General features: G+C 41.4%; 1 protein-coding gene across 1 annotated transcript in view; it reads left to right on the forward strand.

Moving 5' to 3' along the window:
* Positions 1–27,360, forward strand: part of TAF3 (TATA-box binding protein associated factor 3) — a 117,678-nt gene that overhangs the window by 79,383 nt on the left and 10,935 nt on the right. The window contains exons 3-4 of the mRNA XM_032688356.1: positions 7,890–9,706; positions 14,669–14,751. Of these exons, the coding sequence (XP_032544247.1) occupies positions 7,890–9,706; positions 14,669–14,751 (1,900 nt within the window). The remainder of the gene's footprint in view (positions 1–7,889; positions 9,707–14,668; positions 14,752–27,360) is intronic.

Below are 27,360 nucleotides of genomic sequence, written 5' to 3' on the forward strand. Positions count from 1 at the left end.
AATACTAGGTGTCATTTCAGGTTGGCTTGCTTATATAGCAGTTTAGTTTTTTATTGTGCCGAATGTGAGGGAAACGCTGCATTTTTACAGGTCAGTATAGAGCCATTTATAACGTATGGGCTTCACACCTCTGTCAGTCTTGCTAATGTACTCTGTTATTGATTGGTTGTACTCTATGAATTGTCATTGCCTAATTACCTTGTCTTTGCTAATAATTTTATTTTTTAGAAGTCAAAATGCTCCTTTAAAGGGAAAACCTCTGTGCCTGCACGTGTGCTTCGGGATGAGTTCCCGGTTCTTTTTAAGGATCGTACACCCCAGAGGGAGCAAAAAGTGAAATAAAAAGCATGGAGATTAATCCAAATTTTATTCCAGAGGTTTTCTGTCCCTGGCTCCATGTTTTGATCTAACAGTGGTGGTTTTCACATCACACTCTGCTCCGCAGATTTCAGGGGAGAGACTCAGTCACGGATAGTTCAGAGCAACACCAAAGTGACTGAGGCAAGGCTGACAGGGAGCTGGTTGGTTCTCACACATCCTCTCACTCCATCACTTCCTACAGATGCTTCTGGAGTTGTTTCTCCTCTCCTTCCAGAGCTGCATCATCAGCCCAGCACTGCTGTGCATTCATGTGTGTGTGATCTACAAAAACTGTTGAGCCACTTAAAAAGTCAAAGCAAATATAAATTCTCCCTCATTGTACTCAGACAGAAACACCTTTTTGCTTGCTGTAGCAGCACAGATTCAGGATTAATTTTTTCAGGTCAGAGAGAGATGGTGAGTGTAGCAGATAACCATCTGCCAACACTGTTTTTCTGTCCCCAGCAGGGATCTGGCTGTGCCATTCTAAGAATCCTATGTAATTTGGCTTCATAAAATTGCATTTTTTAAAAAATACTAGAATAGGACAGCGACAAGTTAACTGCTTAGAAGTGTTATTCTCATTGTATCCAGTATCCTAAAGCAGCACTGGAAACCCAAGTTTCACATTATACCCTTAGCCAAGATCTGATGCCCAGAGTGATGCTCAGCACTTCTTTTCTTTCCAACACCCTTAGATTTGTGTGATCCTGAGGTGGGATTTTTACTTTGCCAACTGTACAGTAAAATACTTTGGGGGTTTTTTTCCACCCCTGGATATATTTCCACCTGAGTCAGTCCCTTAAGTCACTGCACTATGGAGAGGGGGCAAGATGATGGTATAAGAAAGGAGCTACAGGACTTTCCTCTGACTTGTTCTAGCCCAAATGTTTGAGTAGTATCATGACAGACCAGATTAGTGATTTGAGCTCAGACCAGTAGATAATCTTTCTTATTTTAGCCTTGTTTAGTTCCCCATTCTCCTGCACAAGTGCTTGAACCATGACAAATGAAAGAATTGGACTGTTTCTTTTTAAAGGAACAAGGTGATGTAGAACTGCAGCTTTAGGAGTTGTGGTTTGTTTCTGGCAAACTATCAATACCCTGTTCTCATGCTCACTGGCAGTGTCAGTGGAAATATTTGAGACACATGGAAGATGAGCTCCTTTATGGTGGTCTCTTACCAGCTCTCTTCCCATAGAAAATACCAACTGGAAAATGCCAGGGTTTGGTGATAGCTTAGTTGATCTTATACAGTAAAAGAGAAATCTGTTGGTTTATCACCTGTTTGGTAAACAGGTCACATCAGCGATCACTTGTTTTCATAGGGCAGAGAAATTACAATTATAAATGTACATATATACACAAGTATCTATATAAAATCCAGTATTTTAAGCTGCAAGTGTATTGCAGGTATCTTAGTGTCTTCATATTGCATTAGACTATCAGGATATTGGCCTGTAGGATATCAGGATTGAATTTTGTCCCTCTTCCATTAATTTCCTTTATGGACTACAAGCACACTTTCTGTTTGTTTTGGGAAAAGCCCATTGTTATTACAAGTTAAAGAGATAAAACATATCATGGCCTAAGAAAAAAACCTCTATTTTAAACAGAAATCAAAAGCCTTTGCTTATCAGGATATGATAGGGATGTAAGCTCTTGACTTAATGACTTAAAATTTCCAAAAAATTATCTTTGGCTTCATCCCATGCTTTAACTAGACCATAGGAAAATTATTCTGGAAGTCTGCAGGAAGTTTTTTTCCTTGTTTTTTTTTTTTACTAAAAAGTTTCATATGTTGGGTGGGAGCAATCTCTTCCTTCCTTGCATTTGAGAGGCTGAGCTGGCTGTGTATAAAACCCCCAGCTTGATATCCGTGCGCTCCTAAGGAGTGTATGCTTGGAAAGAAAGATGAGTTGAAGACTTCAGTGCAGGCCTTTCCACATTACTTCCTTTCCTGAGTCCTAATTTTCCTTAAAAACCCTGACTCTCCCAATTCCATACTTGGGGACTTGGTACCATGCAGTGCAAAAGAGCAGCGAGACTGATATGAACAGAACTATGTGTGAAAGAATTCCGAGATCTGTTGGCACACCTTGTTTGGCCACTTTGCATTCTGTTAGAACACAAAATGTTCAAGTCTAAAAAGAAAAGGGTTATGGAATAAATTTAATTGTTGAAAATAGCCATGTATGAGTTGCGTGGAAACATCTGCTCTTCGTGAATTGTATCCTCAGTGGGTTTGCTCTGATAGCTGATACTTTTTATCTGCCATACTACAGTTAATATCAGATACCAAATGCCAAAATCTTTCATTATTATAATAACAAGAGTTGGCTTCCACACGAACTGTTACCTCCCAGAGCTTTGTGCATTTAATATGTTAACTGTAGCATTGGAGGTAAGAGCTGCTGTTACTAAATTCAAGTTATTCTTTCTGCAGCAAGTGGTGTCCAGCTTTAGGCCAGCCTGTCTGACTCTGCTTCACCTTGTACCAAAGAAATATTGGTTTATTCTTAAATCTGCATGTCTTACCCGGATGGTTTTATCCTGTCACCACCCTGTGACGTAACAAAATATTAATCCATTTTTCGGAAGAGAGACTGGAACTTTGCTTAAATTAAATACCAGCCAGCTGACAGGGTAGGTTTTTGGTAGGGCCAGGATCTGAGCAGAGATCTTGTCTTTCCCAGTCTGTGCCGTGTTCTCTAGGACACCAACCGGCTCTAAGTGCTCATGGTGCTGTCTCTGAAGCTACCAAGTAAAAAATCTGGTAATGACCAAGATGATGACAATTCTAACTTTATAGATGTATTTATATATAATAGGTTTTCTTGTTTGAAAAATGCCCACACATAGGTGCCTCTCTCTCCAATCAGATGAGTTTTGCATCTGTTTTTCCTGCCTTCACTATCATCTGACCTGTTGTTGTAAGAGCAATATGTGCTGCCTCCTCTCTCAAGGCAGCCAGGAGAGCATGACTGTGTGGTAAGGGTGATTGCACTTTTTTTCCTGCAATAAAGGCAGAATTTCTGCTCCTTTGTACCCTTGTATCAGTTTTAGGGACTAATAGTCCCTTGATCATTGAGAATTTGGACGTTCATTACTGAAGTGTTGAGTATTGCTGTCCTGAAACTGAGCTGTGGCCAAATTAAGCAGGTATAAATTCAATAAGCCTTTGGTTTTGGGATCCCTGCTGTGCTACTGGAACATGATGTACCAAGAAATGGAGTTTGAGCTTCTTTAATGTTTTTTACTTAAAAAAGGTGCAGAAGTTTCAGTTTCTTGACTGAACTGTTCAGGTTAAGAAATTTTCCAGCATTTGAAGTGGTAACAGATCCCCACGGTTTGCATTTGGGATTCTACTGCTTTCTGTTCAGAAATCCCAAGGAGCTACATATTTATCAAGTTCAGCTTTTACAGCACCTCTGTGAGATGGAATTATCATCGTTTGTCAGATGGGAAGGCAGCAGGACATAGTGTAACCTGCCCAAAATCATGCTGCAGACCCATGTCAAGAGAGGAATGACTTCCTTCCTCCCTTAACTTCAAAATCATCCTTTCATGGAAGTGAACTTGCCTTCTCACATAGACACAAATGATGTTGTTACCCATTTAGGTTGGAAAAGCCCTCTAAGTTCATAGAGTACAGCCATCAACCCAGCACTGCCAAGGCCACCAATAAACCAAGTGCCACATCTACATGGTTTTTGAACACTTCCAGGGATGGTGATTCCACCACTTCTCTGTCTTATCCTAGTATTCTCAAGTAAGAAAAGCTGTCTTGATTTCTCACAAACAGCATGCTAACAGCTCTCAGCTTCTTTCATTTCGGTGACAGACAAATCCAGTGCTGAAATCATCCCTCCTCTGTCCCGTGCATGGTTTGATCCCAGGCTCTGCACAAGGGGCAGGCTGACATCATAAACAATTGCTCTCCATGGCTTTAGTAATGTGAGCATTAATATTGATCCAGCACTGACTTCTCTAACGACCAGAAAAAAAAATGTATCTGTTATCTTGAGAAACCTCCCAAACAGCTCTAGTCTCCTTTCATTACAGCAGAGAGTTATGAGGGCAGATGGCCGAGGTGATATCCATTTGACCTGTAGATGCTAACTGGGGTTGGATCATTAATAAGGTGGCCGGAGATAGGGAGAAATGGCAGTGAAGAGAGTTAAAAAGCAATCCCGTGCACAAAGGATGGCACGCCCAGAGGTGCCGGATAGGGAATGAGATGGACAGAGGTGAGAAAGTGGCTCATCACCAAGTCAGGCAGATCACACTTCAAACCTGATGTTTTCCCATATTTGGTTCCTGCTCTGGTGTGAATCCTTTGGGAGGAAAAAGAGCCGTAGGTCTTGAACCCAAGATAAAAATTTCACTTTCTCTAATTACCAACCCCCCCCCAAAAAAAAAGAAAAAAAAGTGCTTCATTGTTTTCTTCCACGGCCGCAGCTGCGGTGGCTCAGGTTTGAAAGCTGCTGCCTGGTAGAAAACCAGTCCTTGCTGAGGATCAGACCATGGCCTCGCTCCAAGAGAAATTTGGATTTCATTTGACCACGATAGGATTCCAGATTGTCATCTGAGCATGTCTGAAAAGTGGTGAATGTGTGTCAGTAGTTAAGTGCTCATGAACTTCCTTAGTCCCTGGATTGTTCAGGACTGACCCAGGCAATTTTTTCCAGATGTTTTGGGGAATCCAAGTCCATATAAAAGGGATGGTAATGCTTCTGCTTCCTTACTAAGTTGTCTTTGTGGCTTGCAGGAATGTGCATGAAAGCTGGAGCCAAGACACCCCGATTTCTAGTCTCACCTCTACAAACTGCACTTTAACCTTTCCTGCCCTTCCCTGGCACCTCCACACAAGATCACAGAAGCTTCGTGGGCCCGCTGCAAACTTTACTTGGCCTTATTAGAAAAAAAATAAGCATCGCTCTTTTTTTATTGTACAAAACTCCGGTCCCTGTTCTCCAAACCTCCTCTGAAATTGTTTTTTCGCCTTTGATCCAGCAGCTGCTGGTATCCTGCAATCCTGAGTAGGTAAAACATGAGAAGCACCTTGGGATGGGAAGAAGTTATAAAAATATGAAATATTTCAGTGCCCTTCCGTGAGACACGGTGTAACAGAGAGGCTGTTAAAACAGACACCAGGCAGAAATCTTTAGCAAATAAATGTTCTGATTTTTCTAGTAAATGTAATTTTTTTAATGCAGCAGTTTCTCTTCCACTTTATTGACTCTTTTTATCCCTGTGGTTTTTGTATTAAAATGGTATATGTTACTATCTCTAAAGTCTGCATGATCAAACCCTATCTTCCCTAATATTTGAATCTGGCTACACGTTTCATCTTGCGGCTGAGGCAGAAGATTTCTCTAAATCCCAATTTTAAAGTATGGTGTTTGTTTTAAATTTTATCTCTCTTTTAAATGAAAACGAACTCTCAATGGTGACCTGGGTGGAATGGGGTTGGGAGGAAACTGCTGGGTAGCAACCAGTGCTGTGTGACATCTGATGAATGCTGATTCTTCATCCCCAAAACGCTTCCGAGCAGGTGAAGGCAGCTGATTTCTGCAGCAGCTTAAACAGGGATTGAAATGACTTCCATGATGGGGAAGCAGGGGTTTTTTTCCCCCTTAGCAGGTGCAGTCTCAATCCACAGTGATTTCTCAGTTATACTCTAACTTTGCAGTTTAAAAAATTTAATGTCAGTGCCCAGCCAGGCAAAACCTAACTCCCTAACATTTCTGTTTTTCACGGAAGGCTAAGGCTTTATCCTCAGGCAAAGTCTTCTCTCTGGGATGGCTGCTGTAAATCCTCTGGGCCCTGGCGAAAGCCAGACTTGCTAGCTCATTTTACTTAATTTGTGATGCTGGCAAGATTTGTGCTGCAGCCCAGGGCTCTTGACTCAACTCCTCTAAATCAGAGCATTGACACATTACAGTAGAGAAACACCAGCACAGAAAACCTGAAAATAAACTCCTTGAAAAGAGATATTTCAGAAAGATGCTGCCTTACAGAGCTTTAAACAGTGTTAGTGGAACGTTTCAAGTTTCTCGGGGTTTGCTTCTTTAAAACCACCTGTTCATTAAGAAGTTGGGCTTTAGCCACTGTCCTAATAAATGTTTTTTACTACATATTTCTTGTGAGAATCTTGGGGCACTTGATATCTTTCCTCAGAAACCCTGCTAGACAAAATGTCATGAGTTTTTGCAGCTGGGTAAACAGAGATGTGGGATAAAGTGAAGTGAGGTTGTCTGTGCAGGAATGGTAACCAGCATAGGTGTAATGATGTAATTACTGCAAATATAAATGTGTCAGGTTAATGCCTGTGTAGACATTCTTATTCCGGACTAAGAATCCTTTTTCCTGCTCGGGTAATTCCATTTTGAAAGTGAGGAAGTGTATCCAAGAGGATAAAGTGCTTGGCTGTGGTTGGGGAGATCAGAATTTCTCTTCTTAAACCTGTTGTGGATTTGCTGGGAGATCTCAAGTGAATTTTCTCCTTTCTCTGCACCATAACGTCATGTGTGGGCCTGAAGATGGTGTTGTGTGTAGGGAAAAGAAAATAATTGCTATTAAACAAAAAAAACAGAGCAATCACACAAGTGGTGTCCACACTGGCTTGGACCAATTGGTGCCTGATGTCCACACTGTGCCACTTTCAGGTTTATCTTGTTTTCACAAGCTGGTTTTTTGTCTCAGAGCCCGAAATCTCACTTGCTCTGGAGCACGTTAGGTGTATTCCTCTTTCATCTTGGTTTCACTACTGCAGGAAGCCAGCACACGCACTCCAGGGTTGCTCCATGATGCAAACAAAACAACAGTAAGGGGGTGGGGTGGGGAAATCCATTTCAAAGGCATGTTCCTGATCCAAACCAACACACACACACACAGGATGCTGGGGTATTCCCGTACAGTCATAACAGATAATGTCCATATGCAGCAGCTCTTAAGATGGTATCAGAAACAGAACCTGGGAGGTTTAATGGGACTTTTAGTCCTCTGCTTAACCCTTTATACTGTACTGCTTCAGGAAAAACAAACCAGGTCCAGGAAGACATTTTCCTAGTGGTTAATCTGCAGTCAAAATTGTGAGATGTATAGTCAAGACGGGCAATTCTGTTTAATTTTACTTTGATGCTTTGCAGTCCACTGTGTTACAGCAAAAAATGTTACAGCCTCTCTCCCTTCATTTAAAAAGGAATGAGGAGGTAATCATGGCGTTTTTGAGTAGAAGTGGCACTTTGGACCTGCTCCATGAGCTTTGCCACCATTGGTGAGCTCTACCTGTGCTCGTGGGTTTGATGTTGCACTGCCACGAGGGCACCTGCCAGTTCCAATGGTGGCTGATGTGAGACAGGAGATGCCACATGTTCCTTCCAGGCTGACTAGTAAGAAGCTCTTAGGTGGCCAGTTATCTCTTATGGGCTGAGATGCACGTGAACATTTGCTCTGGTGCTTGTTTGTCTCTGTAAAACACATTTTAATTATCCTAATACTTTTTAAAATGTTCTTTGTTACAGAAGAGGAAGAGGAACAGGTGCCTACCGATGGAGGTACATCTGCAGAGGCCATGCAGGTCCCACTGGAGGAAGAAGGAGATATGGAAGAGGATGAGGCAATTAATGATGAGAACTACTTGAGTAAGGGACCGTTAGAAAGTCCTGATGCCGAGGAATTCCCACCCGTGAAACGGCCAAAACTATCTGTTTCCAAAGGGGACACCTTGGACGTAACTCTGGAACCACGTGAGCCTCTCAGCTCAATAAATACTCAAAAAGTACCACCAATGCTCTCTCCAGTTCATGCTCAGGACAGTACAGACTTAGCCCCTCCTTCACCAGAACCACCAATGTTGGCTCCCATTGCAAAATCCCAAGTGCCAACCCCGAAAACTTTAGAGGCAAAGCCGTTTATACCCAAAACAAAGTCCAAAACAAGTTCTCCAGGACAGAAGACAAAATCACCTAAAACTACACCCTCGCCAGTGGTAGCTGGAAGCCCCATACGTTCACCAAAAACTGGATCCAAAGAAAAGAAGTCACCAGGTCGCGCCAAGAGCCCAAAAAGTCCTAAAAGTCCAAAGGTTCCTGCTCATGTTCCACAACCGCCGGTGAAGCCTGAAATACCTAGTAGAACCCCTCTGGCTGCATTAAGTGACAAGATTGGAAAGGAAAACATTCAAGTAAAACAAGTACAGGCACCACCTGAGCCTCCCCCCAAGCCAAATATTGACAACCAGGTGAAGAAAGCACCAGTAATGGACAAGACCATTGACGATTCCATCGATGCTGTGATTGCTCGTGCGTGTGCGGAACGAGAACCGGATCCCTTCGAGTTTTCCTCTGGCTCCGAATCAGAAGGGGAAATTTTTACCAGTCCTAAAAGACTTTCTATTTCAGAGACTACAACTCCTAAACCTTCTGTTTCTGCCAATAATGCAAATAAGGCAGGAGCAACTCCAATCCCTGCCTCAGGTGGGACTTCAAGTTCAGACATTTCATGGACAATGGATGACTCAATTGATGAGGTCATTCGGAAGGCAAATATGGGGACACCTTCTAATCCACCCACCAACTTCACTTATTTCTCCTCTCCTTCTGCGTCACCACCAACTCCAGAACCTCTTCTCAAAGTCTATGAGGAGAAAACCAAGTTGGCTTCATCGACAGAAGTGAAAAAGAAATTGAAAAAGGAGCTGAAAACAAAAATGAAGAAGAAAGAAAAACAAAAAGAAAAAGACAAAGAGAAGAACAAGGAGAAAAATAAGGAGAAAGAAAAGAACAAGGAGAAGGATAAAGACAAGGAGGGAAACAAGGAAGCAAAGTTTCAGTGGAAGGAACTACTCAAAGAGGATGATCCTGATCCCTATAAATTCAAACTAAAGGACTTTGAGGATGCTGACACAAAAGTAAAGTTGAAAGATGGCAATACCAAAAAAGAGAGAGAGAAACATAAAGATAAAAAGAAAGAGAAGGAGAAAGGCAAAAAAGACAAGGATAAAAAAGACAAAGAAAAACTCAAAGATAAGGGTAAGGAAGATAAGATAAAGATGCCATCAGCACCTCTTGTGTTACCTCCCAAAGAAATGTCTGTGCCCTTGTTCAGCACACCATCTGCCATGAGGCTTCCCAGCATGTTACCTTCCTTGTCTCCAATGCTTCCTGAGAAACTGTTTGAGGACAAAGAGAAACCAAAAGAGAAAAAGAAAGATAAAAAAGAGAAGAAGAAAAAGAAAGAAAGGGAGAAGGACAAAGAAAAGGAAAAGAAGGAGAAGGAAAAGGAGAGGAAAGAAAGAGAAAAGAAAGAGAAAGAGAAGGAGAAGCACAAACACGAAAAGGTAAGCTGGTTGGATGAGTTCAGATGGCACACTTGCTTGGAAAATCCACATGGATTCCTGTGTTTGCTGCTGAGCCTTGTCCAAGAGCTTTGAGGAGAAGTGGGATTACAGGTTTGGTGTCTTTTAAAAATAACAACTCCAAGGAAGATATCTGCCAAGAATTTCAGGGATTGTCCCACCTCTTTGGAAAACAACACAGGAGAATTTCAATTCTGTGAATTTGAAATGTGAGATTGTCCTTCTGGTTTTCCTCAGCTCACTTTTCACCTGGAAAAGCTGGGGCTCAGGCTCAACACCAGCACACACACAGCAAAGGGATGCGGTGCTGGGGTGCAGAAATTTTGTTTTGTAGACTTCCACTAGTAGGGCCAGCAACCCTGTACCTTTCATATAAACTTTAAATTTTGTTCCTAAAAGTCTTATTTCAAAGCCTGGCAATTCCCAGGTGGACAGAAATGAGGAGCAGACTGCCTCCAAGTAGATGAGTTCCCCACTTATCTCAGGTGCTCAGAAGAGCTGCTGAGTCTCCTCTTAGCCAGTCTGCCCCCTTGTTGCTCCAGTTTGTTTGAAGTAAGAAAACTGTTTTCAAATTATGGTCTAAATGTTCAAATGTCACCTTTCGTTTTGAGACTTGTGCTTGAGAGAGAGAAGGCAAGAGCTAATTTTCAAGGGGTTTGAGATCCTTTCACTCCTGTAACCCTTTACTGATTTACATCAGCCAAAGATAATTTCTTCTTTCCAATATCACCTAATCTTGAGAATATATTTAATATTTAAGAAATGAAACCAGCATATTTGCATGTTATCAGATTTGAAATCCCATTAGAAGCAGCTCCCCTAATTCAGGATTTGCTCTAATTTTTTGTCACTTCACCTTATAATACGTATTAAATTGTTAATATTGAAAAGAAAGAAGAAAAGAAAGAGATTGTCTTCATATGTGATAACCTTGGATGCAGGATTTCCTAAATCTCTATCCTGAGCATTAGGAAACACTGTGTAAGTTCTGGTTTTACCAAGATGCTCTTTACATCCTGTTTTGGTTGTGATTCTTGGTTTGTACAAGCTCAGATTTGGGACATTTCCCACTCTCCTTTTTTGCCGCTGTTATGTTTCCTGCTGGACTTGCAACAAAGTGCTGATTTCAAAACTTGATATATTTTAAGTTGACAAATGTTTTTTTCCATGCAGAATCTGGGTGATCTAGAGAATATTTGGGAGCTGTGGATGAGTGGGTGATCGACAGGGTAGTGGCCCAGTTGTGCATGATAATTTAATGTCTGGTTTTATACTGCGACAACGCTTTCACAGATTCCCCCTTTTGTCTGTCTGTCTCTCATCACTGAGAGGTTTTGTCAGTATTTCACTGAGAATTTCTCCAGAGATTTCTTTTTAAGTTAAATATGGGTGAATATGAAATAGAGGCAGTGAGTTGCTTGTTTTCCATGCATTCGGTTTGGCATTTCTTCTGCAATTCTCTGTATCTAGTTTGCTTTGGAGCGATATAGCAGATACATAAACAAATACAAACTGGTAAAGCTTTGGTATAGACTGAACAGATATATATATGTAGGGAAAAGGAGTTCAACGCTAATAAAAACTTGGACAAATTAAATTGACAAAGCTACCCATTACCCTGGCAAAAAGTCCCTGTCAAAAGATAAACTTTAAAGCTAGAATGCATGAAAGAGTCCCCAGATAGAATTAAAATTTAAACTGATTCTTGAGAGATAAGCTTTTTTTAAATCCACCTCTTTGCTGCAAGTCAGGATTTTAAAAATAAATTTCCCCTTTAAATCTCTTGAGCGATTTTCATTTTTTGCAAGGCCGCACTGCTGGTGTCCTGGAAAAATGGAGAGTTAGAGCTTTATCAGTTGGTGCCCTGAGGTATGTGGCAAAGAAGCTAAATCCTTGAAGATTAGCAAAAAAAATGCAGCACATGGCAATAAGGGGCTTATATGACTACTAGTATTAGTTCAGGTGAAAGAAGTATTGCTTATACATAAAACTGGACAAATCCACTGACAATGTATTTTTAGTTAGCTACAAAGGAGTCTTATATTGCTGGACTTTACCTCTTTGGTGATTTGGGAAGCTTAGTAATCCACTGTAAATGCTCTTCTGCTGGCCCCAATTCCCAGTATTACTCCAGAATGCTGCTCTTTCGTTTTAACCCCTAAAAGTACATGTTTCCTTAATTTAGCTTTTAGATCACACAATGACTTATTTAGCCAGCAGTTGTGCTGCAAGAGCAAATGATCAAGTTACAGCTCGGACGTTTAATCTTCCACGGCGCGTCCGCTCCGGAGGCGTAAGCACAACCTGGGAGATGAGTCTGTGGGCTCACTGCAGTTCCAGCTCGTGATGGCCAGTAGAAAATATCACATTCCTGTTTCTGATGTTGCTACACTTAAACAAAAGAGTGACTCAGCTGTAAGGTTCCCATTTTTGAGTCTTGATATAGTTATTACCTAAGTGTGCATCCCATCCTGCTGGGGAGTTGAAGCTTTCTATCAAGTTTTTTTGCCCTGAGCTGCTGAAAGACACAGAACAGCAAACAGAACTCTGCAAAAATGGCAGAAAGCAAAAGTTGAAGGCGTCATACTGGGAGTGTTTGGTGGTGGCACGAGGAAGAACAGCTTTGGCACAGGGCTTGCCTGCAGCTCTGTGCTCCACAGGAGTATTGGGAGCTGCCCTCGGAGCCAGAAAAGGAGACAGTGAGTTGGGGCACTGCCTTTCATGCTCTACCAAATTAAAAGCAAACAGTTGGAGCAGTTACACCCCACTTGTACTCCAGAGATTACCGGGCGTGCTGGAGGAGTGACTGAGCAGCTGCTGACCCAGTTTCAGCAAACCTTAATGCGCTGAGCTGGAAACTAAAGTAGTTGAGGAACCGCTTCATGAGAAATGGAGCCATCCTTGCATCATAGCAGGTCTTGCCAGAGCTGCCCCAAAGTCAGCTTCCCTCGCTCCTGAGTCAAAATCCTGACATGGATGTAGAGGAAGACCAAGCTAGGCAGGATATAACTGTGGATGCTCCTTAATTTGCTCTCTGCTTCAGTCATGCAAGCCCTACACACAAACCCACGTAGTAAAAAGATGCTTCCTATCCTCTTGCATCAAAGGATAAGATTTAGGATTGTGGTGGAGCCCTGTTTTCTACTCCCAGCAGATTGTGATGTTGGTATCTGAGCATAAAGAAGTGGTTTATGTGCTTTTCTTCTGCCACATGAGCTCACACCACCATTGTTTAGAACATCTTGGTAGTAGATAAATAATAATGCCAAGGACCTTTATAGATGGCGTGGGTGTCTCTCTGTGCTGTGTGCTGGAAGCTAAAGCAGCAGTGCCTGTCTTAGGAAGTTCTGTATTCCAAAGAGGCACTACAGAAGGAGAAGAAACCTGTGGGAAAAGAGGTAAGATAGTCTGCACAAAGCCATGTGCCTGAGCCTCCAGTACCCAGGGTTCAGTTCCCTGTCTCTTTGGAGTGGACAATGCTACAGGTTAAAGATGCTGGGAAAGCAGAGAAGAGACTCGCCTGTGGAGGGTGGCAGTGAAATTGTTGCAGGCATTAGAAGCTTCAGAGTAAAAAAGGTCTTGCGACACTCCAGGTGAATGACAAAAAATGTCAAAAAAATGTGACAAAAAAATTGTGCTACATAAACAAAGGAGTAGAAACGGGCCTGTGAAGTTGGCTAGTCCATATCCATGGAGAACTTTATTGGAGAGCAAGGTTAACTGGATCAAAGCAGGAATACCACTCATGCTGCAGCCCTTCTCTCTCTGGAGTAGGCATCTCCTAGGGAGCAGCTCCATTTCTTTGGGCAAGGTGCATGGCACAGGACTTTGTCATTACCTTCCTCAATCTAAGTCCCAGTTGAGCCCTCCCACTCTGACCTGCTGTCTCCTGCACTGCTTTCTGTGCCTTGAATTGATTGTTTTGCCCTTCCTTTCTTTATGAAACCAGATATTTCCTCATGTTTCCATAATGTTTGCATGGTAGTTTTGTCTCCAAGTTCCTGGACCAGGCTCAGCTAAGTGGTTATTTTGTTAAATATGATGACACACATGCTCAAAACAAGATCAGTCTCTGTCTCTTGAGATATATATATATATATATATAAAATATATTATATATAAATATATATATATATATATATAGTGTATATACACTTGTCTTGTATAGATATAAGTTGAGCAACCTATGTATGGAGAATCATTACAGTGTCCACACAGGTTTTGCAAAGCAGTAGCTCAGTGGGTGTTTGTAATTTTGGCACATACTGGTTCCAAGAGTTCAAGGACATATTCAAGTGATCTAAACTCCAACAGATACTGAGGTTGGAAACCAAGCCATTTGAAAAATAGTCATTAAAACACTTGGCCTAATTGCATTAAAAGGCAGTGGTTGTTATCCCTGTGTGGATAGACACTTTCTTAAAGTACTCACTGTTGGTGCTTGGGGTTTATTTGCTTGCTTCCTCCGTGTCTCCTTTTCATTCAAGAAGGTCATGGGACATTTATGTGATGAACCTGGGAAATAATGGAATTTAAATCTCAGAAAAAAATTGCAAACACTGGTGGGTACCTGTCAAGCTTGAGTACTAAGGACAAAGCATTTCATGTCATTGTTTGGAAACATACTGGGGGGTTTTGTGTCTCTAGCAAAGTACTACATCAGGAAGACTTGTTAACAAAGTGTATAAGCAGGTGCAAATGCAGCTAAATTTCAAGTTGATTTTTTAGTTTTGAATTTATATTTGTGATTTGCTATGTCTGGGATTTCAACAAACTAAGACCATCCATGCCACAGCACGAAGAGTGAGAGAGCAGTATGTCATAGTTTTGTCTCATTAAGCTGATATACTCTGTTTGGTTAACTCCATCAGTGCTTTCTTGTAATTAATATATTTTGGGAGTCTGCTTGCAGTCTTTGATTGATGATTGTGTTCCCTTGTGCAGATAAAGGTGGAACCAGTTGTTCCGGCTCCATCACCGGTTATTCCTCGGCTGACATTAAGAGTGGGAGCAGGCCAAGACAAGATGTAAGTACGAATAAATCCATCTGTGAGGTGTGTGCTTACCACAGTTCATTCTCTGTTGCTTGTAGGAGCTCTTATTTTCGGTGGGAAATGCTTAAAAATTAGTGGCAAAATATACTCTCCAAGTGGGACCCATCACCTTCCATCCATCCCAGTGTGTGTCCCACTCTGCGTCTTTCTAGGCCATGGATTACAAGACTCCATCTAGACTTGTACCATGCCTCCAGTGACATGTAGTGAGGTTTCTGTAATGGATGGTTATCCCTCATGTAACCTACAGCTAAGTTTCACAACACTCTTCAGCCAACAGTTGCTTTATGCTTTAAGGAATAACAGTTGGAATTCCTTTATCCGCGTCTGTTTTGTTATAACTGTTGATGATTATTCATGAGTGTACCTAACGCATTTCAAGTGTTGATTCATTAGCTCCCTAATTATTGGGTGCTGTTGTACAAATAATAGTTACTTTGTACTGGAGGAGTGTAAATAGGATGATCCCTATCCTGAGATCATCCAGCATAAACAAGTGGCTGGAGAGGCTGGGGAAACCATGCGTCACTGGGCTTTTTAGGCTGGTCCTGTGTTGTATGTGAAGGGTTTCTTTTAGTCAGGTTTTTCATGTTGATTTAATGGTGCAGAGCACACTTTCATGTCTGATGGTAAACATGAGCACCAAACTGTTCTTGCCATTCCTCATATTAAGGATTGCTAAGTTTCTCTTACAGAGCCATTATGAACTACATCTCCAAATCATTCATTTTTCCGCTTTATGAAGTTAAATGGCATTTTTATGATTATTCTCTTTTTCTCTGCTGTCCTACTCTTCCCCATTAGGTAACTGTGGCTTTTACTGGTTTGAAGCTGCTAAGAGACTTTAGTCTTTCCTTGGTTTCTGTGGGACACCCACACCCCAAATATCAGGACTTTATCCTGTCTTCAACAATTTTTGCATTCTTCTTTTCACAATATTTGAGTATGATCTAAAATTTCTGTGCCTCAGGTTGCTGTACAAAGCTCTAGCTTTCTCAGACCCCTTGTCTGTCCTGCTGTACATGATTTGAATGTGCATTGCTGGACAGACTGTGCCTTTAAAAGTCCACAAGTCCGTATTCCTCCTTGAGGAGCTATGGATACTTTTAAATTCTGCTTTTGCAAGGACCGTACAGTATTTATATGGGGGAAATTACCTCATATTTTCAATGTAGAACTTCTAAATTAAAGTTCTGAAGCCATATTTAGCACCAAAAAGTTGACTTTGCTTCCCATCTTATCTCACCCCAGACTCTCATACCCACACACATTCTGTTTTCTATAAATCGTGTGGGTACATCATTATCAGGCCTGCCAGCCAGTAGTGGGTCAGAGATGCTGATACCTCATTTCATGGCCTTTTGGGAAACTCCCTTCTATTCCAAATTCCTTTTTTGCATCTTTAGTGGCACCTTGGTCCCTATCTGAGGACCTCAGGTGTTGTGATCCTTAGCAAGTCACAGCCTAAAGTTTAAACCCAGATTTCAGTGTGGGAGGTACACAAAGCTGATTTAGCTCAAAGTTTCTAGACAAATTAGAGGAGAATTAAACACAAACCTGGGATCTTCAGGGGCACAAGATTCCTGGTAGCAAATGCAGAAAGTGGTTGTGCTGCAGCTCTCAGCATAGAAGGGAAACTTCATCTTCTCCACATGACACTCGTCCTTGAGGTTGCTTTAGTCTGCATAACACCAAACAAGTTTTGAGTAATTAGTATTCCATCTCTACTTGCTTACTGTTTTCCCTTTTCTGCCTTCAATATCTCCTCATTGCCCACCATGCTGGTACACACAAGTTGTTCTGATGTGGGTTGGAACTAGATGTCCCCTCCAACCCAAACCATTTTATGATTCCATGATTCTAGTGGCTGTGTCAGCCAGTTGCACCTTCTGGCTAGTGTCAAACTAGGACTTCCAGATCTTTTAGGATTTTTTGTAGTTTTCCAAGGCAAAATCCAGGAAGAAATTTGCTGTTACACAAGTAAAAACAGTTTGTTCACATGGCTCTAGGAAGTGGTTTGTGTTGTATGTCAATACAGCATCTATCACGACAGGGCTCACCATGGAGCTGTCCTGCTTTAAGAAATACTTGGGCTTTCATCCTCAACAATTACTATTCAACCTGAACTCAGAGCATATTTTAATTGTCACATGTTGTGATCATTATGAAAAGGATGGTGTGGCTCTGAGGCAAAGCATTTACATAGCTGTGTGTGCAGCTTGGACCTCTGAATACCAGAAGTCACTGCAATCTCTAAAGTTATTCATGGAAAAGACCATAGGATCATCATTCTCTTAAGTAACTCAGGCAGAAAGAAAAGCTTTTTGATGTGTTATGGTAAGAGAAAGTTAAACTTATGTTTCATCTATGTTGGTAATGCAGTGTGGAATATCTGGTAATTATCGTGTAGAAATATTGTGTTTCCATTAGCCTGTCTCTGGAGTTTACTGGCATGGAATTGTTTGAGGATACCCTGAATCACCATGAAAAGCTATAAGGAAAGTTTTTGAGGATTCATAGAATTTGATGAGTAGAAACTAGATGGAGAAATTAGCGATTTCAGTTATTTCAGTTTTCTCTGTTAAAGAGCCATTTGGAGGCTTTTGGAAGTACTTAATTATGTGTTCAACTGGAAGTTGGTTGGTTTGGAGGGACTACATATAAAACATTGTCTTCAATGGAAGTACTTACAGATCTTGATGAGGCCACAGAAGTTTTCAGGTGTCTGAAGAAAAAGTGTCATATTGATGGTGCATGGAGTGGAAATTCATGTCACACCACAAACACAACAGCAACACAGGTTGACTAAATAACACAGCAGTGGTGAGGAAAATGCCTTTGCAGTGTAGTGAGCTGTTGGGGCTGCTCAACCTGGAGAAGAAAAGACTCCAGAGATACCTTAGAACACCTTCCAGTGCCTAAAGGGGCTCCAAGAGAGCTGGAGAGGGACTTTGGACAAGGGCCTGGAGTGACAGGACGAGGGGGCGTGTCTTCTAACTGACAGAGAGCATGGATAGATTAAATCGTGGGAAGAAATTCTTTACTGTGAGGGTGTTGAGAAACTGGCACAGGTTGCCCAGAGGAATTATGGATACCTCATCCCTGGAATTGTTCAAGGCCAGGTTGGACAGGGCTTGGAGCAACCTGGTCTAGGGGAAGGTGTCCCTGCCCATGGCAGGGGGTTGGAACTGGGTGGGCTTTAAGGTCTCTTCCAACCCAAACCACTCTGTGATTCTGTAATTTCACTTCTTGGCTGCTCTGCTTAGACCAATATACAAAGCAGTGATGGCAGTGGCAGAGAAGTGTCTTCCTTTCTTGTTTCTGAACATGAAATACTAAAATACATATTTCTCCTAGATTTTAAGTGATACCTGCATTCGAGCTTGTCTGGAGTGCAAATGTTCTTATAACACACATCAGTTAAAAGAAACAGCTACTAATAATGTTGGGTTAATAGACATGAAAATGTACTATTGCTGGAGGATGGATAAACCAATATTGGAAAAACTGTTCTGCTTAAGAGTTTTTTTGCAAGTGTTTTAACTGCACAGTAAAACAAGAAGAAAGTAGATTATTATCAAAGCATTTCCATCTTAGTTGTAAACAATTACAGCAATACTTGCATGGATGCCACATTAGAAGAAATTTACTGGATTCCATTCTAATGCAATTAGAGCTAATTTTGTTCTTTAAATGAATAAAAGGTCAGCTAGTAAATCTAGTTTATCTCAAGTCCAGGCTTCAATAAATTGTTTTATTTAATTTGTTGTAAAAGATCTTATCCTTAATGGGCCTTGCTCTTATTGGTTTGCTAGGGTTCTAAAATATTTATGACCACCTTTTTAGATATGATTTGAATGATATGTTGGAAGGGTTTTTCACTGGGTTTTTTTTTGCCATTCCAGTGTTATCAAGGTAGATTGCTAACTGAGTTAGTATAGGAAGGAACTAGAGATGCTATCTCTTTTTCAAAACAAAACAAACAAAAAACACAGCTAGTATAGACTTTTAAATTTTAAATGAACTGCAAATGATGAGTAGAATTTAATACTTTTATTCAACCGCATCATGGTTTCTTCTTGTCCAGTTATTTTTCCTAAGCACTATAATTTTTCATACACATAAGTTTTTTTAAATCATATCTATTGATGAGGTGTTGACATTCCAGCTACTACTACAGCTGACCAAAGTCAGCCAAAGTTCAGGCTGTAATTTTTGGTACTTTAGATAAATTTATTCTACATTTAAATACATTTAAAAAAAAAAAAAACAACATGGCTGCTGACACTAATGAGAGACCACAAAGCAGAGTGCTACTCACTGGGGACTGTTTCAGTGTTTCTGTGCCTTAAAAGCAGGAAATATGGGGGGGGTTGTGAAATCAGGTCTCCAGATTTACCTTAAAATTCCAGACTTTTGCTCCAGACTCATATCATAGCTTTGCCATCAGCAGAAAACCTGGAAACTAGACAGGAGAGGAGGAAAGACAGGTACTTTAACAGTATTTAACTTGTAAACCTGACCTGCTGCTCTAATGAAGTTGCCCCTTGTCTCCTATATTTTTAAATGAGCAGATATGTGACTTTCTCCAAAAGTAAATCACACACTGACTTTCTCCAAAAACAAATCGCACACATACTCAGATATCTATGGGTATGTGCCTATAAAAATGTATATTAAATAACCTGTGGATTGTGAAATAAAATCCTAGAAGGATTAATGGATAGAAAAAATTTTGTTATCCAGATATTTAATTGATTCCACTAAAGCTTTGTATTGCTTGGGTAGGATATTATCAGTCCAAGGCCAACTTATTTTCATGTGATACTCCCATGACAAAAGCCACCCGCACAGCCAGCTGACATCCTCTGTAGGGAATCTCAAAACCAAGGGGCAAGGTAGAGAAATTATTCTGTGACCATAGAGGTGACCTCTCTGTGTGATGTCAGGGACCCAGAAGCATATGTTTGGGGCTAAGAGGACAGGGGGACCTGGTTTATTGCACCAAGTTTCTTGATTTTCCATCTAAACCAAAGATCTAAACAATAAGGTGCTCATAGCACATCATTTTTATAAGTTGTCAAGATAGCCTGTGTCTGAAAAAATGGAAGCCTGAAAGGAAATGCAGCTGGAGAACATCTCCTCATTGAAGCTGTAATGCACAGATGGACATGGTTTGGGTTTGGAATGACACAATCACATAATAGCTTGAGTTCAAAGGGTTCATAAAGACCTTCTTGTTCCACCCCCTGCCATGGGCAGGGACACCTTCCACTAGCCCAGGTTGCTCCAAGCCCCATCCAGCTTGGCCTCAGACACTTCCAGGGATGGGGCAGCCACAGCTTCTCTGGGCAACCTGTGCCAGCATCTCACCACCTTCACAGGGAAGAATTTCTTCCCCATATCCAACCTCACCCTGCCCTCTTTCAGTGCTATTTGCTCAAGAATTTGTTATTTTAGGCGTAGCACAGTTGGGCAACAGAATTGCAGTAAAACAGTTCTTCATATTTTTTGAAATCCTGTAAAATTTTATTATCTAACCTGCAGTATGCAGAGCCACCAAGTTGTATCACAGGGTAATGGTCTCCAAAAAACAGATACCTTAATGGTGGATCTTCTGTTTGCAACAAGCTTAATCTACCAAAGAGTTGAGTTGCAAACTCTTCAGAGATTGAATTTTTGTGGGAAAACTACACACACATATAACACAATCAGCCTTCAGAAAGGTCATGGCACCAAGGGTGGAAAAAAGAAGAAGGTATTAACAAATACATCACTATACTTTTTTATTGATCTGGTTGAAGACAATAAATTAGGGAGGGACCTTTTTGTTGTTCCCCAAAGCTCACTGGGGATCTGTAGTTGCTGCTGTAATGTGAATATGTGCTTTTTTAAAAACAGCTCAAGCTCTGTGTGAGTTGTGGAGAAAAGCTGGATTTCCACGACTTCGCTGCTAGTTTTAATTAAACTAGAATTCTGCCATGTGTAGTTTCCAAGAACGCATCTGATTTTTACCATATCATCTTTGGTGGATATTCAGGAGGTTTAATTTTTAATAGGGTTGTTCTCCTACAGGTAAATCGGAGGGTGTGAAGAAACTTCTGAACTTTGGGTGCTATTAAGTGCTACTCTGACAATTTAGATTCCTGTCTTCATAGTGTTTGCCCACAACAGCTGAATAATGGGGTTCATTAGGCTCCCTGTACTGGCACATCCAAACTGTTTGCCTCCAGCCTTGGCTCCCTGCGTGTGGCTGGGGAGGGAAGGATTGGCTTTTTATTGACTTGTCAAGCCCTAGGTTTGCATTACCAGCCAAGTAGCTCGTGACCCATTCCATTTATTTCACTGTTTTGTGGTGGGGAAACAGGTAAAGGAATCCTGCTGGAAGCCCCTCCCTCCGCACGTTTCCATGAATAAAGGCAGTGTTTGGAGCAGTTAAGGCACCGTGACCAAATCCTTGGAAAGACGTAATGCAAGCACAGCATGGGGCCATTGTGGGACACAGCTGTGGGCGGTGTGTGTTACCCTGCTTATTCAACGGAGAGCTCTGGAGGAGAACTTACTGTGGAATTAAGGAGGGGGGGGGGGGGGGCGGGGAAAAAGTGATACTTCGGGGAGAAAAATGAAGAAGGGTAAACCACTGTTTGGGAGAATTAAACAATGGGGTCCGGGCAGTGGAAGTCTGTGTTTATTGCTGCGCTAATGGGCTTCCCAGTTATTTCAGCAGAGAAGGACCGTGTTAACCGTGTGTTGACAGAGCTAATGCTCTGGGTGTCAATCCAGGTTTCGTTGTAAAGGAGCGTGTAATGGTGAAATCATTTTTGATATGATCGACAGACCACCTAAGTGAGGAGGCAGAGTAATGAAAAATGATCTTGCTCCTCTCCAAGGTGTGCTGAAGGAATTCCAGTGATCTTTACAGCTTTCATCAATCTTTGTGTGTGTATTTACAGACATACCAGCGTTTTTCTGTTTTGTAGTCTTTTAAATTGTAGGAGCTGGAGGACTGATTTTCGATGCCTTTTTAAATGCTGAATGTATTTTAATGAAGATATTGTCTCGGGTATGATTCATATCGCTTTCCCAATTGTTCTTTTTTAGTGTAACATATTGGTTCAAATCCTGCAGTAAAATCCACATGTGTGGTCCTGTATCCATCCAAAAGGCTCTTTCACTTGGTGGAGGTTCCCCAGCCTCTCTCTTGCTGCTTTTACATGAAAAAAAGGTGAAGAATACCATATCCCTTTTACCAAACCAAGTAAATGATCATTTTTGTTTATATTTCTAGAGGTGATTTAGCAGAGCTTTTTCTTCCTTGAGTGTGAATTAAATTTACAGCTTCAGATGTAGTCCTTAGCTTTTTTCTTCCCCCCCTCCTTTTTTTTTTAATTACTGAAGCCATCCCAACTAATTATTCATCCTGTTTATGGTAGGTAGTAGGCTGTGGCAAATTATTTTCATTTTGCTGCTGGCCACATTGGGTGATGACTCCAAAAGTGAATCCATAAAAAGGCTTGAGTCATTAGAAAACAAAACAACTTACTGTGAGATTCTTTGATTTTGCTGCTTATTGCTCAAGAGTAAAAAAAAAAAATTGTATACTGTATACCGCAATTAAAAAAAAAAAATTACTTCAGGCAGGTTTAGACACATGAGGGAATTGCTTGTGTAAATGGCCATGGGCAACTGCCCTTCTGAAGCACAACAAAAACTGATCAAATATGTGTGAAAGATTAGAAAGGCAGATGGGTATTTGTTTAAAAAATAGACTTTCCATAGAAGAGGACTGCAAGACAAAGGTGCTGATTTGTTCTTCTCTTTCACAGAGGTGCTTCGTTTTATTCACTCTTTTATTGAAGTTTTTCAGCAAAAGTGAGGAAACTCTATAGACCCAAGGATTTGTGTTATAGTTCCTGGGAGCTGCACATGAACAAGAAGACCATAAAGAAGTAGCCACAAAAGAACAGATGGTCCTACCTGAATTTAGTGAAGTTGTCCTGTGAGCAATTGATCTTTAACTGTACAGAGTTTCAAGTTCAGGACTGACCATCTTACTTGCTTCTTTCAAAAACATGTCTTAGTAACAAGCTGAAAATTCCAGCTTTAGAGACTTTCTAAACCCACACTAGCATAATTTCCTGGTAATTAGGAAAATTCATATACTACCCCAGTTCCCTTCAGAGAGAGTAGATGTGGGTTTATGGGCGAGCTTCTAGATAGTGCATCCCATAACAGTTCCCAAAACAAATGACAATAAAGAGCAGTTTGCAGGGAACACATAAAAGAAAGTTTGCAAAGAGCACATTGACATAAACATGTTTTACCAGCTTCTGGTTTTGCTGCTGAGAGCTCAGCAGAAGGGGATGATGCCAGGTGGTTTTCACATTGAAGATGTTTGTTATTGATGATAAGAAAAAAAAAAAAAGAGATGAAAGATACTAAGACGCCACGCTACCAGCTCAGTTTTGTTTTGTCAGACTGGCAATGAACCATCCAGAGATGTAAGTCCAGAATGGTGAGAAAGAATGGGAGAGAGATTTAGGAGTCATCAGCAGAAAGGTGCTTGTGGTTGTTGGGAGAAATACTCTGGTGTAACAGATACAGAGGGTGGAGGCCAAGGGCAGAACTCTGTTTCACTTAAAGTAATGGGAAAATAAACAGTATAAAACCTGCAATTCAATTTCAAGAGTAAACCAAAGGAGATAGCTCGAAATGTCAGCTCGACTGAAGACCTAATGGATTCAAAAGTGGTGTTTTCTGCCTGTTGGAATGGGGCACTTGTAGCAAAATGACTACAGAGTGAATTGTATGAATAACTCCTTCTAAAGGAATTTTGGGAATAAGCATCGTATCTCTATGAGGGAAGGACTGTTAGCAAAGAATTTAATGTGTCCAACACAGAAGATTGTGGAGATGAAGTCAAAGTGAATTAAATGTTGTGAAGGATATTGAGCAAACAGGAAAAGAAGGAAAGAAGGACCATGGAAATGAAGGCACAGAGAAGATCACCATTCTTTTGGAAGGAGTTATTCATACAGGACACAACTGGTTTGATTTAATAATTTCATTTAAAATTTTGTCACAGGAGAAGGTAGAACGCTGATACTTTTTGTTGGCAGTAAGGTTACAGGACTGTGTCGGTGCAAATGAGGATCTGCTGATTGTCTGGAAAGAACTGGATCCCCTTGAATGGAAGGGAAAAATTATATTTAATTCAGTAAATGAAAAATTGCAGTTAAGACTTTGCATTTGAAGTGTACTGATAAAAGCTTCAGCCAGAAGCAAAGAGCTGATTTATGTGTCACTACAGTAGGTGTTTAGTGGGCGAGGGATCATTAGTTGGTCATAGAATGACAGAGTTGCCAACGTGATACAAGTTTGACAATGGGATGCATTGCAGATTTTAGCAGAGATAGGAGAAGTGTCCTATGAGAACCTGTGGATACTTCTCCTGAGATAGTGTGTTCAGTTCTTTAAGGCAACTTGTGTTCAGGAAGGATGAATTAGGCTGAAAGAGTTGATCCTGTTCAACCTTGAGAAGAGAGAGCTGAGAGGGGACCTCATCAATGTCTGTCAGTATCCAAAGGGAGGTGTCAGAGGATGGATCCAGGCTCTGCTCAGTGGTGCCCAGCAGTAGGACAGGAGGCAACGGGCACAAACTGATGCCCAGGAAATTCCACTTGAACATGAGGAAGAACTTACTTCCTGTGCAGTGACGGAGCACTGGAACAGATTGCTCACAGAGGATGTGGAGTCTCCCTCACTGGAGATATTCGAGAACTGTCTGGACACAATACTGTGCCGTGTGCTCTGGGATGACTCTGCTTGAGCAGGGAGGTTGGACCAGATGACCCACTGAGGTCTCCTCCAACCTGACCCACTCTGTGATTGTGTGAACTGGGAAGAGCAGGTGCAGAGCAGGGCTGGGAGCACTGTTAGGGAGAACACAGTGGAGTCTGTGTTAGGAGAGGAGAGCAACTTTGTGTGTTTAGTCTGGCATGTGAAGAGGGGTTATGATTGCTGGCTACAAATACCTCAGGCAAGTAAACATTTTGGAGGGTGAAAGCAATTTAAGCTGAAGAACCATATTGGCACAAAAGCAAATGGGACTTAATTGACTATGAATGTAGGCTGGAAATTAGAAAAGGTTGCTGTGACACCAGAGCAGTGAGAGCCTGGAACAGGGTGATGGTGGGGACAAAAAGATTAACTGGTTTTAAGATGAAGCTCAGCAAACTTGTGAATGGGATTAGGTGACACAATGCCTGTGAAATCACTAGACTCACTTGCCCAGGAAGAGGTGTTTGTGGGGCTTTACCACAGTGATAGAATTGTAGAATCATAGAATAATTTCGGTTATAAAAGACATCTAAGATCATCAAGTTCAACCATTAACCCAAGGCTGCCAAGGCCACCACTAAACCTTGTCCCAAAGTGCCACATCTGCACGTCTTTTAAATCCCTGCAGGGAAGGTGACTCCACCACTTCCCCTGGGCAACCTGTTCCAGGGCTTCACAACCCTTTTCATGAAGAAATTTTCCCTAATATCCAATGTAAACCTTCCTTGGTGCAACTTGAGGCCATTTCTGCTTGTCCTTTCCCTTGTTACTTTGGAGAAGAGGCCAATGCCCACCTCGCTACGAGCTCCTGTCAGGGAGTTGTAGAGAGTGAGAAGGTCCCTCTGACCTCCTTTTCTCCAGCCTGAGCCCCCCCCCAGCTCCAGTGAAATGGAGAATGGGCTGTGGAGCTCCATGTGCAGCACTGAAGGTCAACATGCTTACCTGGGGGAGACAGTGTCTACAAAAACGGGTGTTGGAATAAGTGCTCAAAGTTAATTTTCCTTGACAGAGAAGAATATCGCGTGGCAGGTGATGTTTTAAGTGCTGAAGTCTTCACTTGCAGAATTGCTTGGGGCTCTGCTGGAGGTTTGGTGCTTTTTGGCACTCAGACTCATGAGTTGGTCAGAGCGTGTACTTGTGGAGCTTCTGTTTGCCAGCGTGACTTGTTTGCACAGAGTGAAATATTCAGCAGGGCATAATACATAGCAACTAAATTTCCCTTTCTAAAAGTAATATGGGAATTAGCCTACATTACAGAGCTTAAATTACACTGATTCTCCTCCAGGGTTGGAATAAAATTTTCAAAATCACCTCTAATCTGTGAAGAATCTAAACCATATGGAAATCTTCCTAATTCCCTGAGGTGTTTTTGACACTCTTACCCATAGGTCTTAGAGTATTTAGGTTTTTTTCTGGTGCAACAATCTCAGTTCCAGATGTGAGATTTTTCAGTAATGAAATAGTTACACCACTTTCTAGCACTGAGGAATTTATATCAAGAAGGGAATATCAAAACTAATAGATAATATGATGATTAATAATCCAAGTGAATTGCACTAGTTTTAATTACGTCAGTGGAGTTGATGGTGTCATTTTCCTAGTTACAAAGGCCCCTTTAGCTCCTGCTCCTTGGTTAAAAATGGGTCATGGGTTCAGAAAAGAATTAGGACTTTTCAAATATTTTTTTTCCTTTGGGCAGAGAAACAGCTTCCCTGGAGCTCTGCCTCTGAGAAACAAATATTACTGTGATTTTTTTACTACACCTTTCAGGGTGCTGATACAGCATTTTTTTGGAGCTCATCACCCATAGCAATCATTCAGCCCTGTGGCTCATATCTTGTTTTTGAAAAGCCATTTCCTTTCCGTGCACATGTATTTTCCCTGTGTTTCTGTGAAGCAGTCAGTGGGGCTTTCAGCCATAAGGGTCAGAATGGAATCTAATAATAAATTACTTCCAAAGATAGGAAACCATTTTACACCTTGGAGCTTCATTTTGCTTCAGATGTAGCATGTTACAGCTCATGCCACGTAGAGCCAGTTATAAACCAACTGACCTGTTGTGACACTTCAGACCTTGGTAGAATTTGCACTTTTCCTGCAAGCAGACACTTGAGTTTCATCCTGTTTGGGTTCAGATATGTAGCTGGAAATGGGGTGATTGCCCTGGAGTGATGACTAAAACGGGTTTTCATTCTCTCTACCATTATGAGTAGAGTTATTAGATTAAACTCTTGAAACAAATAAACTTCAATGAAGTTTGCTTTTCTTCCTTCTCCTCAATATAGTGTTGGGCACAGTTTTAAACCAGTAGATAAGCACTGATTCTGTACTCTCAAGGTTGATGAGACACTGCCCAGAGAAGCTGTGGATGCCTCATCTCTGGAATTGTTCAAAGCCAGGTTAGATGGGGGTTTGAGCAGGTGTCCCTGCCCATGGCAGGGGGTTGGAACTGGGTAGTCTTTAAGGTCCCTTCCAACCCAAACCATTCTGTGATTCTCTGATCTGGCTCTTCAGCTGAGACCTGGATATTTCACCATGTTGTGTGTTGCCTTGAGCTTGGCTCAGCTCAGCCTTGATGTATTTGAGCAGAACTGGCAATGAAAGATCATTAAGTTCTCATGTTGGCTTGAAATGCTGCTTGCACTGGAGCAGATTCAGAGGAATTAAAATATCTTGGAAATGCCATTGTCAGGAAGCTTCATGCTCTGCCCTTTAACAAAGGGGTTATAAAAAACCAACACA

Source organism: Chiroxiphia lanceolata, chromosome 5, assembly GCF_009829145.1.
Source record: "Chiroxiphia lanceolata isolate bChiLan1 chromosome 5, bChiLan1.pri, whole genome shotgun sequence".
NCBI classification, from domain to species: domain Eukaryota; kingdom Metazoa; phylum Chordata; class Aves; order Passeriformes; family Pipridae; genus Chiroxiphia; species Chiroxiphia lanceolata.